The sequence below is a fragment of the Meriones unguiculatus genome, chromosome 10, assembly GCF_030254825.1.
Source record: "Meriones unguiculatus strain TT.TT164.6M chromosome 10, Bangor_MerUng_6.1, whole genome shotgun sequence".
Classification (NCBI taxonomy): Eukaryota; Metazoa; Chordata; class Mammalia; order Rodentia; family Muridae; genus Meriones; species Meriones unguiculatus.
The window spans coordinates 53,073,896-53,091,588 of NC_083358.1; the positions used below are offsets into that span (position 1 = coordinate 53,073,896).

General features: G+C 46.3%; 1 protein-coding gene across 9 annotated transcripts in view; it reads left to right on the top strand.

Annotated features, from left to right (window-relative positions):
• The window catches only part of St6galnac3 (ST6 N-acetylgalactosaminide alpha-2,6-sialyltransferase 3), a 478,904-nt gene that overhangs the window by 450,558 nt on the left and 10,653 nt on the right, over positions 1 to 17,693 (top strand). For all 9 annotated transcript variants that reach the window (XM_060392473.1, XM_060392470.1, XM_060392476.1 and 6 more), the window contains one exon: positions 16,924 to 17,031. In XM_060392473.1, the coding sequence (XP_060248456.1) occupies positions 16,924 to 17,031 (108 nt within the window). The remainder of the gene's footprint in view (positions 1 to 16,923; positions 17,032 to 17,693) is intronic.

Genomic DNA, 17,693 nt, shown 5'->3' on the forward strand with positions numbered 1-17,693 from the left:
AAGTGTTCATGTATGATAAACACTTACTTTCTCTGATAAATGGCCCAGGCCAAAAGCCTGCAGGTGTGTACCAGGGGAGCATGGCTAGGGATGCCTGGAGAGCAGAGGAAGTTGCTCGTGATTTGTAACATAGTTCCTAACACAGCTGAATGCCACAAGGTGCATCAGTCATGCATAGTTTTAATTATTTTTATTCTTAGTCATATGTTGTTTACATTTTTTCTCAATTCTGAATTAATGAGGAACCTAATGAGAAAGAAAAAAACATAATTCTGCCAATTTTCTTTTGGGTATTTTCTCAAGATCCATAAATTTCATTCCTCTGGGGGGGAATAGCAATATAAAACATTAAGATATCACTAATATTTCAAAAAAGATTGTAAGGAAGAAAGATAAATCTTTGCTTCTTGTGCATCTAGTTCCTTGCTGGCAGTCTGTAATGGAAATGTACCCTGCTGGCACTTTGAGGTCCACTTCAGATAGGTGACAGAGCTGTGATATGCATTGCCATCATGTTTACACCTGGGTGTAGTCACACAAGTCACAAGCAGCCCGAAACACTCCTGCTTTTTCTTTCTGCTGTCCGCAGTTAACTCTTAAACTGTAGCTCAGCTCTTACTTCCTGTTAGGAGAAGCCACCACCCATGCGTCTCCCACTAGTGTTTCTTGCTGTTGGGCCCCCACAGCACCTGGAGGGGCTGTCCTCTGTGATAGTCTTTGCTCTGAAAGCATTCTTCACATCTGTCTTCCTGGGAACCTGAGATCAGAGGAACCTGCTATTTCCAGAGACAATGTAGCACACTCCACATACCAGGTCCTGCACACTTGATTTTTTTCTGAATAGATTCAAGAAAGCAGATTTGGAACTTAAGAGATTAGAAATGGGTAAGGTCATTTCAGCAAGGGACATACGTACGAGTAGAGAATTAGAGGACAGAGGCTGGCATGCAAAGGTGTGTGTCTGCACGGTAGATCTAAATGACTCAGGAAAGAGAAGCACACTGGTGAGGTCCTTTTGTGAAGTGTGGCCTGAAAGGACACCCACTGTCCTTGGCTGTTCTCATTAGCGGGGGTCAGATACCACAGAATCTACCTGGCAATTCTGTTGTCTTCTGGTGGTGGCTGTCTCTCTGACTTGTCTTTTGACCATGTCCTCTTGAAGTAGAAGGGGAAAGAGCTCTGATGTCTCCTTTATGAGGGCAGGAGTACCATCTGGTGGTGCCACCTGCCTTTATAGCCCCAGCTAAAGCTAACTATCGAAGAGTGTGCTGTCTTCATCAAGTATCAGACACCACACACTGGGGATGAGAGCTGGGCTGCAGGTTATCCTTTGCTCCAGTTCACAATGAGAGCTTTGGAAACTGATCAGTAGGAAAGGACGTGGGCCAAATAGATCCCCACCATTCGCTGTGACATTTCTGGAGTTCTCACGTCATTTAAGAGTGACGTATTTCCAAAGAACACAGGGCACTCTCATAACCTGAAAGAACATCTGTATTGCTGGGCAGAGGCTTCATGGAGAGCGTTCCCAAATTCCACAGCCCCAGTCCTCACAGTTCTTTGCCTTTTATGCACAAAACTGCATCTATGTTAACAGGCTTTGGTTATCAAGAACAGTAAGAAACGAAACTATAGAAGCCAAAAAGCAAAGTTAGTTTACTTAAGGACTTTCCTGGATCCCCAAAGCTGGTCCATAGGACTAGGCCTTTGATAGACTGTGTGTTTGTTCCCATTTCAGCAGCTGTTAGGTCCTGTCCTCTAAGGGGTCAGGTTCTAAGGTCATAATGGTGTCTCTAAGATAGTGTCAGTTGTGCTAAGGTCTATTAGGTTCATCACTTGCTCCATGGTCATGAGTGAAGTCATCTTAGGGCAGGGAGTTATAATGTCACCACAGCTCCAACAATTTTAAAGAACTTACTCTGCTTCACATAGTTAAGTAGGCAGTTGAGCAAGTAGGGTCCTTTAGTGAGGGCTGAGAGCAAGAGGATTAATGGACCAGCCATGGCTGTAAACAGAGCATTTAGCCAAGGACACAGAGGACTGGGGTTTCCCTTGTGGAAAACCATTCTGAAGATGCACACTTGGTTAAACCATTAGTGTAAGCAAGCCAGGTAGTCCCTGGGGCCTGGAAATATAGGTGACCACCATTCGTGGGTTAAACCATTAGTGAAAGCAAGCCAGGTCATCCCTGGGGCCTGGAAATACAGGTGACCACCATTAGTGGGGTTAACCTGCTGTACATGGCCTCAGGAATTTACACGAGGGAACTATCTAGGGTGTATCTTCATGACATTAAGAGGGGTCCCTTTCTTGAAGGCTTCCCAGGGTGAGCATAGATTGATCCCACATGAAACTGTCAGGATCGTAAGTGGAACTTACTGTCTTTGCCTCTGTGTGGTTGAGAACAGCTGAGGAACTGACACTCTTCTAGCATACTGCACATGTAATGGGGTTCTAGCATGACAGACCCTGAGGGCCTGGCTTTTGCTGCTCCAAAACTTTTGCCTTTGTAGTTACCAAGGAAATTCCTGGAGTTTTGGGGTTTGCCACGGTAAGGAACTTTTATTCTATGAGCACCAAGAGAAGAGACAGTTTGGGCCACTGGAACTAATGGCCATAGGTGGAGATTTCCTTTGGATAGTACCTTTGCTGCCTGTGTCCCGACCATTTACATACAACCTGACTCCCTAGGTTCTGATGGTTCCCACATAATGACCTTCACTTTCCTGCCAGGCCCTAATCTTGATAGATATGATATTGCATTGCCTGAAGTTAGCAAAAGAAAGAAAGATTATGATGGTGCCTCTTGAGGACTATGAGGGAGTCATTGTGCCCCCAGGAGGACTAGATTTAATGGACATTGAGGTAGGGGACTGTCAGCAGGGAAGATAAAGTGTTGGGTCGTTTTGAGCCCAATTTCTTCAGTAGTGGACCCGTAACCCCAGAAGCATGATCCTATGCGGCCTCTTCTCACAGTAACCTATAGATTTAATATTTTACAGAGACAACCTGGAAGACAGGTTGGGTCTTGGTAGGTTGATTAGAGTGTAAGCTCCCCGGGTTCAGCCTTTCTTAATTCTTATGCTCAGGGTCTTGGTTTGGGGGTTATGGGCCTTCCCTATGGGAAGACAAAGATGGGAAAACAGAAGGCCACAGTCATAGGGACCATGTCAGTCATATCCTTAGTGGCCACCTTCAGCTGGATATGTTTGGTGGATCTAATGGTGACCTCCTTCACCACTGTAGGAGGGGTCAGGACCACAGAATTTGGGTCTTTCCACATTGACTCTAGGCTGTGGGTCAGGATCCTTTCTACACACACAAGGTTGCAGGATTGGAGCTCGTGGGGAGGAATAGACATAGGTAAGGACATGGCCTCTTGAGCAGTCTGATGAATAGTCCCCTGTGCTTGTTGGCGGAGCCTGTAAGGACTTGTGGGGAGAATGGTTAGAAATGTATGCCTTAAGAACATCTTAGCAGAGGGAGGAGGGGAGAGGCTTCCCACACGTAATTTCAAATGAGGTGCCACCTTCCTGATATGGGATGCATTTGGCCCCTAACAAGGAATTTGGTAGGAGGTTGGCAAACGTTTTACCAATCTGAAGTACATATTTAAAGTCTCTTTCATCTAGTCATCTCTTCTACCTGCCCAGAGCTCTTCGACATTTAGGCACAATGTAGTTTCCAAACAACATTTAGGACCTTTGCCAGATTTGAAGAATCTTTGGCCATGAAGGTTGAGCTATTGTCAAGAGAGAGGGACAAACCAAATATAGGAATTAATTTTTGGAGGAGTTTTTTGGTGACCACTGAGGCTTGGTGGTCTCTCTGCTTGGGTGAAATTGGCTTCTAAAGACAGTAAGTGTGAAAACTACCAAATGCTCATACCCAAGAATCATGGGTTTTATCTCTGTAAAGCCTGCTTCCTAGGTCTCCAGGGTTGCTTTCTCAGGCATGAACTCCTTCTGGGGCTCGCTTTCTCGTTTGAGGCTCGCTTGTGTACAAGTGTACATCTGGACACACTGTCTCTGACAAGATCCTCTAATTGAGGACCTGAGTAACACATCAGTTTTAGATGTCCCTCCCTCGCCCCTGTGGGTGGCCTGGTTGAGTTTGGTGACATTTTGTCTTCTGATAGCAGCAGGAGTACAGGTCTCCTGTCTGGAAAGGCCACCACCCATTTGCCCCCTGTTTGGCATCTCCTTTTTCTGCCTGTTTGTTTTCTTCATGAGTATAGTTTGGGTTTGGGTTGAGGCAGTGTGACCATGATGTGGAAAGGGCCACTGGAGAGGACCACCTTCTGGGTGGCTGAGTCTGCTGCTGGTTTCCTTGGGCCTCCGGAGATTACCCTTTTAGATGTCCTTTGTAGTAGACAGTAGCTGCCTCTCTTGGCAGCTGTATGGCCTCTAGCAGGACTAAGATTTATTCTATGTTTTTAATTTTCTTTCTGGGCGAGGTAAGGAGCTTCTTCTCCCTATAGAGAGCCCCATGAACATTGGCAATGGCAAATGCATACCAAGTGTCTGTGTACATGGCGATAGCTTTCTTCTATCAGCAAAGCACCTAGGTTAACACCAAGAGCTCAGTCCTTCGTGTTGACATTCCTTGGCTGAGGAACAGGACCCATAATGACTAGTCCGAGGTGACAGCTGTGGCCCCAACACACTTGATTCCTTCTTGAACAGAACCGCCCCCATCAGTGTATAGTACCTCTTTCCCTTTGTGCAGTAAGAGATCTGTTAGGTCAGGACTGACAGACTGGACCACATCATTCACTTTCAGGCAGTCATGGAGGGGCTCTGCTGGCTTAGCACCTGGCAGGAGGCTGGCTGGGTTGATAGCTGGGATTGGGTATGGGGTTGGTCTAGATAATGAGTTACGTGGGTGTTGGACACCCACCCCTCCAGGGTGCATCCCAGGAGGCTGCCACAGAGTGTGGGGTGGTTCAGAATAGTTCCTATTCCAAAGTCAGTTTGTCAGCTCATGTACGGCAACTGCACACAAGCAAGCCAGCCAACCAGCAGAAACAGGATCGAGGCTTTTGGACAGGCTTTGGCTTCTTCTTGGGTCTCAGTGTCTGGACAAAGGCCCCTTTTGTGATACGCTAGGCTTCACTCACATACGAGGAGGAGGTCTTAGAGACATCTTGGAGGGCTAGGACCAGGGTGGAGATGAACGTCTTCTTCAAGGGCTCAGAAGCTCTGTTGGGAGTCAGTCCATTTTGGCAGCTGTGTGCTGCTGATAGTAGTACACTAGCTGGCTAAACCCTTATCCATTAGCGGCAATCACCCAGTCACCTCCAGAAACTTCCAGACTGGTTTCTTTGTCATAGACACAGGGTGATCCATAGGATCCCCAATATCCTATCTGCTCTGTGAGACGTTTTGTTTACCTCCTCCCAAGTTGTACCACAAGTATGTGACACAGGGTACAGAGTTGGGCCTTCTTAGGGCCTATAGTGCCTCTAAGTTGGTGGCCTTCTTATACTCCTCCTCTAAAAAGCTATGATGGGGTCATCCACATATCGTAATAGGGTGCTTTCTAGATACTTAATGTGAAAGTCAGGAGGTCAGTATTCAAGGCCTCATCAAAGATTGTGGGAGAATTTCTGAACCCTTGTGGTAGCCTTGTCCAGGTCAGTTAGCCCTAAATCCTCCCGTGGGATATGTCTATTCAAAGGCAAAAATGGGATGCTGTATAGGTATCAATGGAAGGCAAAAGAACGGATCTTTCAAGTCCAGAACTGTATGTATTTGTTTCTCTGGTGGCAGGAGACTCAGGAGGATGTAGGGGTTAGGAATCATGGGATGGATGATATGACTTTCAGAGATTCTGCAGTGATTAGCAGTCCTGGGTGACAAGTCCTGAGGGGGGAACGCGGGAACTTTTCAAGTGAAATGGAAAGGATGAGGCTCCTTCCCATTGCTTTTGAGGCCTTGAAGATGACTCTTATTTGTGCAGCTGGGCTTCCTGGCTCATTCTTTTTGACCCATACTGGGTTAGCAGTACTTAGCAACTGGATGGCAATTGGTGCTCAACAGGTGGCCAATCCTAGTGGATTGTCCTCAGCCCAGACCCCAGGGAACTGCTGTTGGAAATCCAGCAGGTATCCTCAGGTTTGAGCATTGTTGTCAAGTACTGCACTTAGTTAGAAGAGGTGTTCCTCCAACAGGGACAGGTCACAGGAACACATGCTGGAGGCTGAATAGAATTCAAAGTAAGATGGGCAGTGGCCTCCCCAAAATATGATTGCTGAAAGTTTTTGTAATAAGTCTCTAAATTAGGGGATTGGGCAGTCTGGCATAACTGAGGAGGATTAGATTGGTTTGTTGTCCTGAGATCTCTGTGCTAGAGGTCATCCAGGGAAAGAGGGCAGTCTGTCTGGGAGCACCTTAGGCATTTGTTGAGGCATTACTGATCCAAGCGCACTGTCAGGACTGAATGGGCTAATCCTCAGATGAGATTTCTTTCCCTTGATGTCATCCTGGGCACCTGAAAGCTCAGGGAAACGGAGCTTTGGTCCTGTCAGTTCACCCACATGAATGTTGGGGTGTCCCCCTTCCCTCTTCTGACTTGGGCACTATTTTTCCAGTATCCTTCTTGCTTGTAAGTAAGCACATTGTTCCATCTCTAGCTCCCTCTTTTCCTGGCATTTCTGGCTTTCCTCTATGGGATTTTCCTTACTGGTCTCCTTGTGAGCTGCCAATGCTGCTTGGGTCCATCTTTTTATTCTACTTTTTTTCCCTTAAAGAATCATGGCTATTATAAACCTTCTGAGCAATCTCAATAATTGGGACCTATTCGTAGCCTTAAACCATGATAATGTCTAAAGTTTCTTTCTAATACGTAGATCCATCTGCATAACAAAATCTATAGTGGTTGCTTTCTGGTTTTTCAGCACGTCTGGGTTTATATGGACGAATACCCGGTAAGCCTTGTAGAGGCTTCAGGAACCCAGCAGGCAATTCATGTGGGTCTTGTGTTACCTTGATCACCATAGACAGACTATGAAGCTGCTAGGTTTTCTAGCCGCTTCCTTCAATCCTCCTAAAAAGGCCTGGTGAAAATTGTCCAGAGCCTCCTAACTTTGCAGTGTAAGGGTCCCTGTCAGCTCAGGCAAAGGGAAAAATCCCACTCCTTCTGGGCTGTTTTGTCCATCAGAGATACCCTGCGGCCCCCTCCCTTCAAGGGCCCTGGTCTCAAGCAGGATCCCATCACTCAGCTGTGAAGAGGGTAGGTAGGAGCTGCTGGCAGTCATCCCAGGTCGGCTGGTGGGTGTTAAAGAGTGTCTGGAGAAGGCTAATGAAAGCCTGAGGTTTTTCAGAGCATAGTGGGTTCTGAGTTTTCCAATTTTACAGATCACCAGTTGAGAAGGAGACATAAACCATGAAAAATGAAGGGCGAGAACGCCTGGGTTGTTGGCCCACTGCAGGTACCTCCCTTAAGGAGCGGGTAAGGGCTGGAGCCACTCTCTGTATTTGGAGGAGAGGGGGCCCTGAGGTGCAAGAAACTATTTCCCCCCACCTCCTCCACCCCAGCGCAGCCAGGCGAACTATTTCCCCCTCCCTAGGTGAGTACATACAAAGGGGAAGTCAGCTTCTGCTGTCAATATGGAGAGGAAGGGTTGAGGCTTGGGTTTCTCTAGGCCAACTGGTCAGACCAAGAGGACTTGGGTTGCCAAAGAGAGGGCACAGGTCTTAAGCCAACATGCTGGTCTTAGGGAAGTTGGTTCAGTGGCCTGGGTATCCAGTCACAGTGTTCTAAAAAGCCTGAACCCCTTGGGGCTCTAAAGATTTGTCACTGGGCCACCCACCTGCAAAAGAGGACCTATCTACTTAACAGAAACAGGCCCAGTTTCCCAGACAAGAGTCACAGACCCTACCCATCCTTCGCCACAAAAATCTTCCTTGGTGTGTTTTAACACACACTTCAGTGGTGTCTTGGGACTGCTCACTCCCCCTCCCATCAAGACCCCCTTTCTTCTAGCCAACAGAACTGACAGACAAACAAAACCAATACAGAGCCATAGACAGAATGGCAACACTAAAGAAACCAGGGGTGGCCCCCGCGCACACCAGACACCAGAGGATCTGGTGATGTCCCATATGGATCATGGACACTGGCACTGGGGCCACAGCTGCCCCTTCCTCAGTGCCCTATGCAGAAAGCTCCATAAGCTGTCACCTCCAGAGGGGACTGATCCAGGTGACATAAGGGAGTTCCCTGTTTAAAGTGGCAGTGTGGGGAGCCTCTGGGTCAACAGGAACAGAGGTCCACAGGGAGAAGTTCCTGGAGCCCTGGAACATTTTGGGGTGCATACCTCCTGGGAACTGTCTGTTTCCTGCACTATTGGCCCAGGCGATCTGAGGTCCCCACTGTTCCCACGACTCCGTTTTGAGAATCTCACTGGGGCCTCCAGAATATTACCAGGTAATTCTACCAGAGAACACATGGAAACTCTTAACCTAACAGAAAGTCTGTTCCTGGCTGCAGCCCAAAGGTTCATCATTCTTTGCCATGTGTACACAAAACCACATCTTGGTTAACACGCTGATTAGCAAAAACAGGTAGCAAGATGTGAAACTACAGAAGCCGAAAAGCAAAGTGTACTAGCTGATTTTATGTCAGCCTGGCACAAGCTAGAGTCATCAGAGAATAGCCTCAGTTGAGGAAATATCCAGCTGTAAGACAGTTGCTCAATTAGCGACTGATGTGGGAGGGCCCAGCCCATTGTCGGTGCTGCCGTTCCTGGGCTGGTAGTCCCGTGTTATGTAAGAAAGCAGGCTAAGCAAACCACTATCCCCATTCCTCCATGTCCTCTGCCTCAGTTCCTGCCTCCAGGATGCTGACTTGAGTCTCTGTCCTGACTTCCCTCAATAAATGAATAGCAATTTGGAAGCCAAATAAACCTTTTCCTCTTCAACTTGCTTTTTTGTCATGGTGATGTCTTGTAGCAATAGAAAGCCGAAGATATAAGGCTAGTCCATTTAAGGACTTTCCTGGATCCTGAAACTATGGTTTTTGATGGATTAGATGTTTGTTCTTGTGATAGCAGGTGTTGGGCCTGCATGTGATGCTCTCAGGTCACAATGGTGCTTCTAAAATGACATCAGTTGTGCTAAGGTCTTAGGGCCTGTTACATATGGAATCCCCAAAACCAGCATTTCCAACTGAAAGAACACTGAATCCTGAGTAAGAACAACATAAACTTTTAATTTATGAGATGAATAAACAGTAATTTTGGTGAGTGGTATCTTCTGTTTCCACAGTAGCCATAAGTCAGACCTTTGAACTGTTCCATTTTACTTTTAAGTGTAGAAAATAACACGGCATTCTTTGTTATGCTCCATGTGTACAGTGGCCCAGCCTCCCTGCTACTCGGCAGGCCCCTGGTTCTGTCTCCATAGTCCGAGAGTCTCCCATGAGCACTGTGCCCTGTCAGATCACGGTGGGAGCATAGTCCTTCCCTGACATTGTTACTGCTTTCTTTATTTCCTCATGGTCTGCCCATCATCATTTTCCATCCCTGGGTTTTCTGTACTCTGTATTCACTTCAGAATTACTGTCTGGGAGATGATGTTTTTATCCAGTTGAAAGTTTTACATCAATTTGCAAATGAATCAAGCCAAAGCTAAGAACTGTGCTGCCTGATTTGTAGAAAAAGTCTCCCGCCAGAATGTGCTGAGCCTGTGCCATTGATGAGGGCACACGTGGTCAGTGTTAGCAGCAAACTCCTTGCATTCCCACAGATCCAGACTAGGGAACCAAGTACAAGAATGTACAAGTTTCAGATAGCTCGGATCTTTCTGTTTGGAGAAGGATGGCTTCACAGTATTAGACTGGATCCCAAGGTGCTACTGATGAAAATAAGCTTTCTTACCAAGGTTCTTTGTCTGTGCATGATTTCATTTCCCATGTTCTTTTGAAAGGGAGAGTGGAAAGAATACTTTTTATAATACTTTGAATAATCTGTATTCTGTCAGCTATTCCTTCCTCCTGGGAAGGCATCTAGAAAGTTCCTGTTATTTATCCTGTCAGTATATTGGTGAAAGAACTGAGGTTCAATAATATTAAAACAAGACATGAACTATTGATTGATTTCTTTAAAAAAATTCCCCTTTACCCTTGAGTATAGCAGATACCCAATAGCATTCTCTCCAACAAACCTCCATTATAGGGAGGGTCTTGGGCTTTTTCAGGTTTCATAAAATAGAGGAGAGATGTTTTACACCTTTGAAATGTTAGTTTTGAGTGACCTCAGCTTGGCATTCATTGGTTCATGGAAGAAACAAGAAGTAGAATTGAGGACACAAACTTAGTCTAAGGTCCCTCAGGAACCATCTCATGACAGGAAGTAACTCCAGTCTCCAGACTTATCTCCCTTTGGCTATACCTGACTTTTTTTTCCCCTCCATTCATCTGTTATACAGTCCCCATTTGCAGACCAGGATGTTCTCTGCAGCTCTAGTCTGAATACCGTGATTCCTAGGATTATGTTCAAAGCTCAGACAGTAATTCAGCATTGGTCAAACATGAATGGCTTCAGATGGCCTTGTAAAGAAAGGAGAACAAAGTAGGAAGCTTGGCTGGGATCTGAAAGGTGGCAGAGGGATGGAAATCAGGCAGAATGCAAACTTTTTTTTTTCCAAGAAAGAGTTTCTGTGTAGCCTTGGCTGTCCTGGACCTGTCTTTGTAGTCCACCCTGACCTTGAACTCACAGAGATCCTACTGACCGTGCCTCCTCAGGGCTGGGATTAAAGGTGTGTGCCACACTGCCCAGCTCAGAAGGGAGCTTTTACCACAGAGAACCCAACTTTTTAGAATCAGAAATTATCCTAAACCAGAAGGTGGCTGTGTGTGTGTGTGTGTTTAAGAAAACACACTGTTTTCTTAAAGCCTGTGGCAACGAGATGTGTAACAACACAGGGCTGTCCAGCCACTGCCACACTAAGAACGCTGCCACTCGCTATGCCAGAAGCACAAAGACTGGTGTAGAGAAAGTTATTTGGGCCCATCAAAACATAAGCTTCTCCTCTTCAGAACCTCAGCCACTGAAGCAGTGGTGTTGGACAACCAGGAAACTATGTGCAAATAAATAATACATTTAACATCACCCAGTTTTCTTTTGAAGAGTCACCATGTTGGAATTCTCAGTCCCTCCCTCCCCTGAACTCATCCAGAAAAGAACAGAGAAAAGGGCATCACAACGCGTTTCCAGAAATGAGAGGACAAATCAGAGAAGCAGACAAGGAAAGATGCTATGGCCAAAAATCCTAAAATTGGTGAAAATACGTAAATAATAGTTTGACAAACAACAAGTCCATGCATTTATGCATGGCCTTTAGGTAACAAGTAATCCAGAGCACATGCCAGGGTAAAGTGGCTTACATATTTATCAGTAATGATCTAGAGGAGAGACATTCTAAGTGACATGCCTTCAAGCATGTGCACTGACAGAATCATTTTTCTAAGAGATGAGTGAGTCCATTTAGTGGCTTCCAGATTGTAAGTATCTTGATTACCAAGGAGCGGAGGGATGCAGTCTGGCCAGTGGAAACAAGTGATTGATAGCTTCCCTGTAACAGTCCTGCCTGTCTTTCCTCCTGCATAGTTCATTATTCTGCAGCGTTAATTTAAGCTTCCCAATTGCACTGAGTAAGGGCTTAAATTCTCTTATCATCCCTGTGGGAAACTTGATGGTTTACTTGTAGATGGTGATAATTGTTTTTATCGATCCCCAAATATGGGGGTGGCATATACTGCCACGGCTGAAGGCCAGCCGGTCCGTAGTGCTGTACGCACGAGTGACAAGTTATTGCATCATATGTATCCCAGAAGAGACTTAAGAATTCCTAAGGCGAATGATGCCTACCCCAGATCTCTGCAAGCTGAGACATCTGAATAAGTCATGTGCAGTAGTTGCTGTCTTTGTTGTTGTTGTCATTATTGAACCTTACAAAGTCTACTCAGGGTGGATTTTCACTCAGTTTTTACATATCATAGAGCAGCTTAGGGGGGCTGCAAGTGGCACTCCCATATGAATCAAGAGAGCCAGCCCACAAAGGCCAATGAGTGCCTCCAAGGTACTCAAGGTTCTCAACCTGTGGGTCGGGACCCCTCTAGGGTCCTGTATTAGCTCTTCTCCTTACCAGATAGTTACATTACAATTCACAGCAGTAGCAAGTAGCAACAGTATAGTTTTATTTTTGGGTCACCACAAAATAATTTTAGGGTTGGGGTCAACACAACATGAGAAACCTGTGTTAGAGCTGTAGCATTAGGAAGGTTGAGAACCACTGCTGTTGTTTGTTTTTGAGGGGTTCCTGGGTTTAGCTAGCACCTGTGTTTCTCCATGCTGAACATCTTAGAGAAACAAAGTCAGAGTATTTGAGAAGAAGGCCCCATGAATTGTTTTGTAGGTAAGAAACTTCATGACATTTCAAGTCTCAAAATACTAGAGATGTTAAGGGAAAATAATGTCACTGTCTAATTAAGCCCTGTTTTTAGGACGGGTCACTAGGGCAGTGGAACTCTTCCCCCAAGTAAATGAAGCACAACACATAATGCCAGGGAAGGCCCAGGGCTAATTAGTGTGCGCTTGCCCTCTACCTGGAGAAAAATCAGGTCAGGCCTAAGGGGAACTCAGTGTCATATGTTTTTTAAAGTTCTTATTTGGTAAAGTGGGAAGATCTTGGACTAAATGCCAAACTCTAAAACTCCTGACCTTTTTTTTCCCTGGGGCACAAAGAAGATGGATAAATGATGGAAACACCATAATGGCTGCATCCTGCTTCTCCTTGGAGGACCCAGTCATGAATGATTGTCAAAGTATCAGACGTGACTGGGCTGGACCGTGGTAGTCCAGCAGAGCAGCCTACTTGCAGAGTCAAGTTCCTGGTATGGCACAAAGGACCCCATTTATCCTGAGCTAGGCCATCATCTGGTCCCCCATTTATCCTGAGCTAGGCCATCATCTGGTCCCCCATTTATCCTGAGCTAGGCCATCATCTGGTCCCCCATTTATCCTCAGCTACAGTGGAAGGAACTCATCAAATAATGACAGTATGCTTCAATTTATGTTGATTCTCCTGGAAATGAAAGTTTACTCTCAATGCCCTGGCCCCATAATACTCTTTCTTTCCTGCATGGTCTGAGAGCTGCTTGTGTCCAAACAAAGACGCAGAGTGCCTCTCCTGAAAACCTTGGCCATGGTATCCAGTCCCTCCACAAGCAGAGCTTCTCTGTCTACTTCCCTCTTTCCACATATATTGCAGACACTGGTATCTTGCCAGTGAGCCTAACTGATCTTGTGACTCACATGCTTGCTAACAGCATCATCAACCCACACAACATAGTGCGGAGCTCCCTGGTTAAGCCTTAATGATAAAATACTCTCCGGTGACCCAGAATCACTTGCTTTTAGAATTAGAAGAGTCTTTAGGTATGACTTAGCTTGGGCTTCTCACCTAGAAGCAGGGATGCTGACTCACACAGGCTAGGGGAGCGGTCTGCAGCATCCCACTTCAGGCGGTGGCCAAGTTGGATTGTGAGACCAGTTATCTTTATGACAACCTGTGCTCCACTGTGCTCTGACTGTAACACACAGGCAGTTAGTGTGCCGTGTTACACGGTGACTAATGTCGATCATATCCGCTTCTAGCACAGTCAGTAAGGCATGTCCCCCCAATATAAACAAATGCCATGTTCAGTTCTAATAAGCAAAAACTTTCAAACAAACATAGCCCACTCTAAGAAATGCTATGATGTTAGTGATCTCTACTTGTGTCTGGTTGAACTATGAAGAAAGAAATATGGAAAGGATATAAAATGGGTGAAATGTTGAAAGAATCCAGAGGAAAAGCAGGCAACTAATTCAGCAAGAACAATGGCCATGTAGTCATCACACAACTCAGTGTCCGCATAGACTATCTTGGAGGCTCTGGGTTAAAGCACTCAGCTCTTCTGACCCTGCCTCCTCATGCTCCCTGAGACCCGGGGTAGAGAACACCTTCTCCCTAAGCATGTAGTGAGAAAGGTTGTTGTCCGTGTGACTCCTTCCTGCTCACGGAGTGCACATCACACTGCTAGTTTCATCCCATAGAAAACAACCCAGTGTGGTCCAGTCTGGAATGCACAGCCCTCCGTGTCCTCAGGTTCTTGATCTCTGGGTTCTACCAACCGTAGATCCAAATACTGTTCTCCACTGTGTGGAGGAAATTGCATCAGTATGAGCCATTAACAGACTGATTTATTGTTATTGTTGTTGTTTTTGTAAGTAATACACTATTCCAACTCTTTCTATGGTGGTTGCATTAGTTAGACAATCTAGAGGTTGCATTTGGGAGACGGTGTATAGGTGCTGCTCTTGAGCACCTGAGGATTTGGTTAGGCCTGGACATCCTGGTTCCAATCTCCCGCAGACACAGAGGGCATTCTCCATTTGGAAAACACACACCAGCAGATGTGGAGAAATGGTTTCTTAAGTAGAAGGAGCTCAGACTCAGAGACAAGACAGCAGAGAGGGCACAGATGGGTTTCATTGGCCTCTCCGGGAGAATCACACAACAGTTTAGAAAGTAATTTTTAAAAATATGCTGTCACCTCCCCCTGAGTTTATGTAATTCCTAAAATGCTGGCATCTTCTAGGTTGGTACTAGTCAGGAAGAGAGCAAAGGAGGGAGGGATGGAGGAAGGCAGTGATGAAGGGAGGCAGGGAGGGAGACAAGCAGGGGTTCTAATTCAGATACAAGGATGGCATCGTGTAAAGGACATATATCCCCAGTACTGGGATTCTGGACACCAGCAGGTACCACCTTCAGCTGGGGGCTGTAGCCAGAGTGGATGTGTGAGCATTGGTTGCTGGAAGAGCTGGCCAAGGTCCCACCAGTCCTGAGTCTAGAGGGAAGCGCCTCTGCGCAGCTGCCAGATAACTTGGGGCGATCCACTTGTCTCTGCAGGAGATGTCAGGAGAGAGACAGCCCAGCCTTCTGAATGAATTAGGTCAGCGTGGCCAAGGGCAGATGCAGAGATCCATCCTGAACCATTTGCTTTGGCAGACCCTACAGTCAGCACTGTCTCTAATTAAATCATCCTCAGACCCCATTGCTGCGTTCCTCAAACAAGCCAAGATTTGTGGGGCACACATCAATATTTGTGCTATCCCTGTGCCACGTGGTCTTCCTAAGGTATTTTCCCTGCCTTGGCCCACAATGCTTGTCCTCTTTTACCACACTGCCCCGCCCCCAGCCCCACACTCCTGTTGCAGTTATCACAGAGGCCACCCCTGAGGGACTTTATAGAGCAGGTGGGTGTAAATCTAATCTTCCAGTCAGCGTAAAGATGAGACAATGCTCGTAACTTGTGTGTTTATAGCACCTGTAAGACGGGCACATTATCAGTGACAAGTAAAAATGTGTCCAAGGGGCTGGAGCCAGGTCTTAAGAAACAGATGTGTCATAGAGAGGAGCTAGACCCCCTGCTCAGATGTAGCCCGAAGACAGCTCTATCTCCATGTGGGTGCCCTAGTAAGGGGAGAAGAGACAGCCTCAGACATGAACTCGGTTGCCTGCTCCTTGATCTCTTCTCCCTGGTGGGGAGACCTAGCCAGCCCACAGAGAAAGAGGATCCATGTAGTCCTGATGGGACCTGATAGACTAGGGTCAGACAGGAGGGGAGGAGGACTTCCCCTATCAGTGGACTAGGGGAGAAGGATAGGGGAGGAAGAGGGAGGGAAGGTGGGACCAGGAGGATGTGAGAGAGGGGGCTATAACTGGAATATAAAGTGAATAAACTATAAATAATAATAATAATTTAAAAAAGAAACAGCATGTCCTAATGCCTGCAAGGCTGTTTAGGAAAACATTTGGATGCTTTCGTGGACCAGGTTTCCCTACACTGTATCTACTTTATGTGGAGAAGTCAGGCTGGGCTGGAGAGCAGCAGAATAAAGCTTGCCTAGCAAGGTCCTGGGTTCATCCCCCAGCACTGTGAAAAAGAAATTCATAAACTCTGGGGAGGGCATGATGGCTCAGCAGATAAAGGTACTTGCAACTGAGCCTATTCCTGGAGTTTGATTCCCAAGACCGACATGGTAGAAGGGAAAAACTGACACCCCCACTTTCTCCTTCTGTCCTTCTCCTATGCACAGGCATCCATCACACATCCACATAGGCATACATTCACATAAACACACAATCACATACCTACACACTCACATATCCACACACATACACACACATATCTTTAATACTCACACCTATGGGTTCCATCCTCGCCCTTCCGTATACCCACAATTCACATTCGCACATCTGTATGCATCCATGTAGCACCCAGTCAGTTACTCACACATCCACATACCCCACCCACGCATGTTCACATATACACACATCCACATACCCACCCAAACATACACTCATGCACATTCATGCATATGCACACACACCCACACATACATACACCTATACGCATCCCCATCCACAGGCAAACAGCATTTTAAAGCACGTGACAGAAGCTGAGGAGACTGAGAAAGTGCTTCTTCCGGGTAAACAGGACACCATTGTCATTCAGTGCTCATCAGAGCCCTGAGCCACTTCCAGAAAACCTGTCTTCTGATACACCCCGCTATTTGGGGTCTTACGGAAATCCAAATAAATTCTTGTCACCTGGAGGGAGCAGGATTATTGGACTTCGGATATTTGCCATATGGCTTCTCTTCCACCGGCATAGCTCTGAGGCTTAAGAGAAGGGCAAGAGTGTGCCTATAAACTATTCAGAGAGAATTCACAATGAGTGTGGACCCTTGGCAGAGCATCAGGCCTCTCACTGCTCCCCCTGAAAACAGGCACTGTGGTTCTGATCAACACGCTTTGTCTCTAACCGCACTCTTGTCACTCTGTTGTGTTGTGTCTGTCTGTGTTCCTCCAGAGTCCAGTCTGGCGCCTATCTCAGCACAGGGTGGTTTACCTTTATCCTGGCTATGGACGCCTGCTCCAGCATCCACGTCTACGGGATGATAAATGACACCTACTGCATGTAAGACCATGGGAAATTATTTTTATGCTGCTCCAATTCTGATATCTTGTCAAAATATCACCATTCCTTTTAATGCCGTAAATCCTAGAAAGAGATCACATGGCAATTATTTCCGGTGTTCTTTGCCAACATGACACATTCTTGTCAGTGCGCCACGTTCTGACTCTTAAGAGTGATAGAAAGAAAACAATATTCACTGCTGTCTGATGTCACCTGTTAGGAGGAACACTTTCCCCTGAATCAGTCACATAGCCAGGACTTGGGGCTGGGAAATCTAGAGCAAGTTCAGCGGTGATTTAATTTGAAAAATCAAGGCTGCTGCATCTACTCTCTGAGGGCTTGATGGGCAGCTGTCAGCCAGCGGCTCTATTTGCTCACAAAGAAGAAAATGCCCTGGTGCCTCAGAGAAACATTTGGCTCAACAAGAATTCCTGGAAACTTTATTTCACTGCTGTGTGACTAACCTGTGAGACACTTACTTTAAATGAGTGTGGTTTTGTACAGAATATGGTGGCTGGCAGCCTTGCTTCCAGTCAGATGGACAAACTCTCGTGCTTCCTCAGGGTGGTGGAGTATGATTTAGACAGCATTTAACCAGACTGTTAATGTGTAACTCCAGGTCACAGTGAATAGACCCTGCACTGTGACTGCTCAGTCTAAGA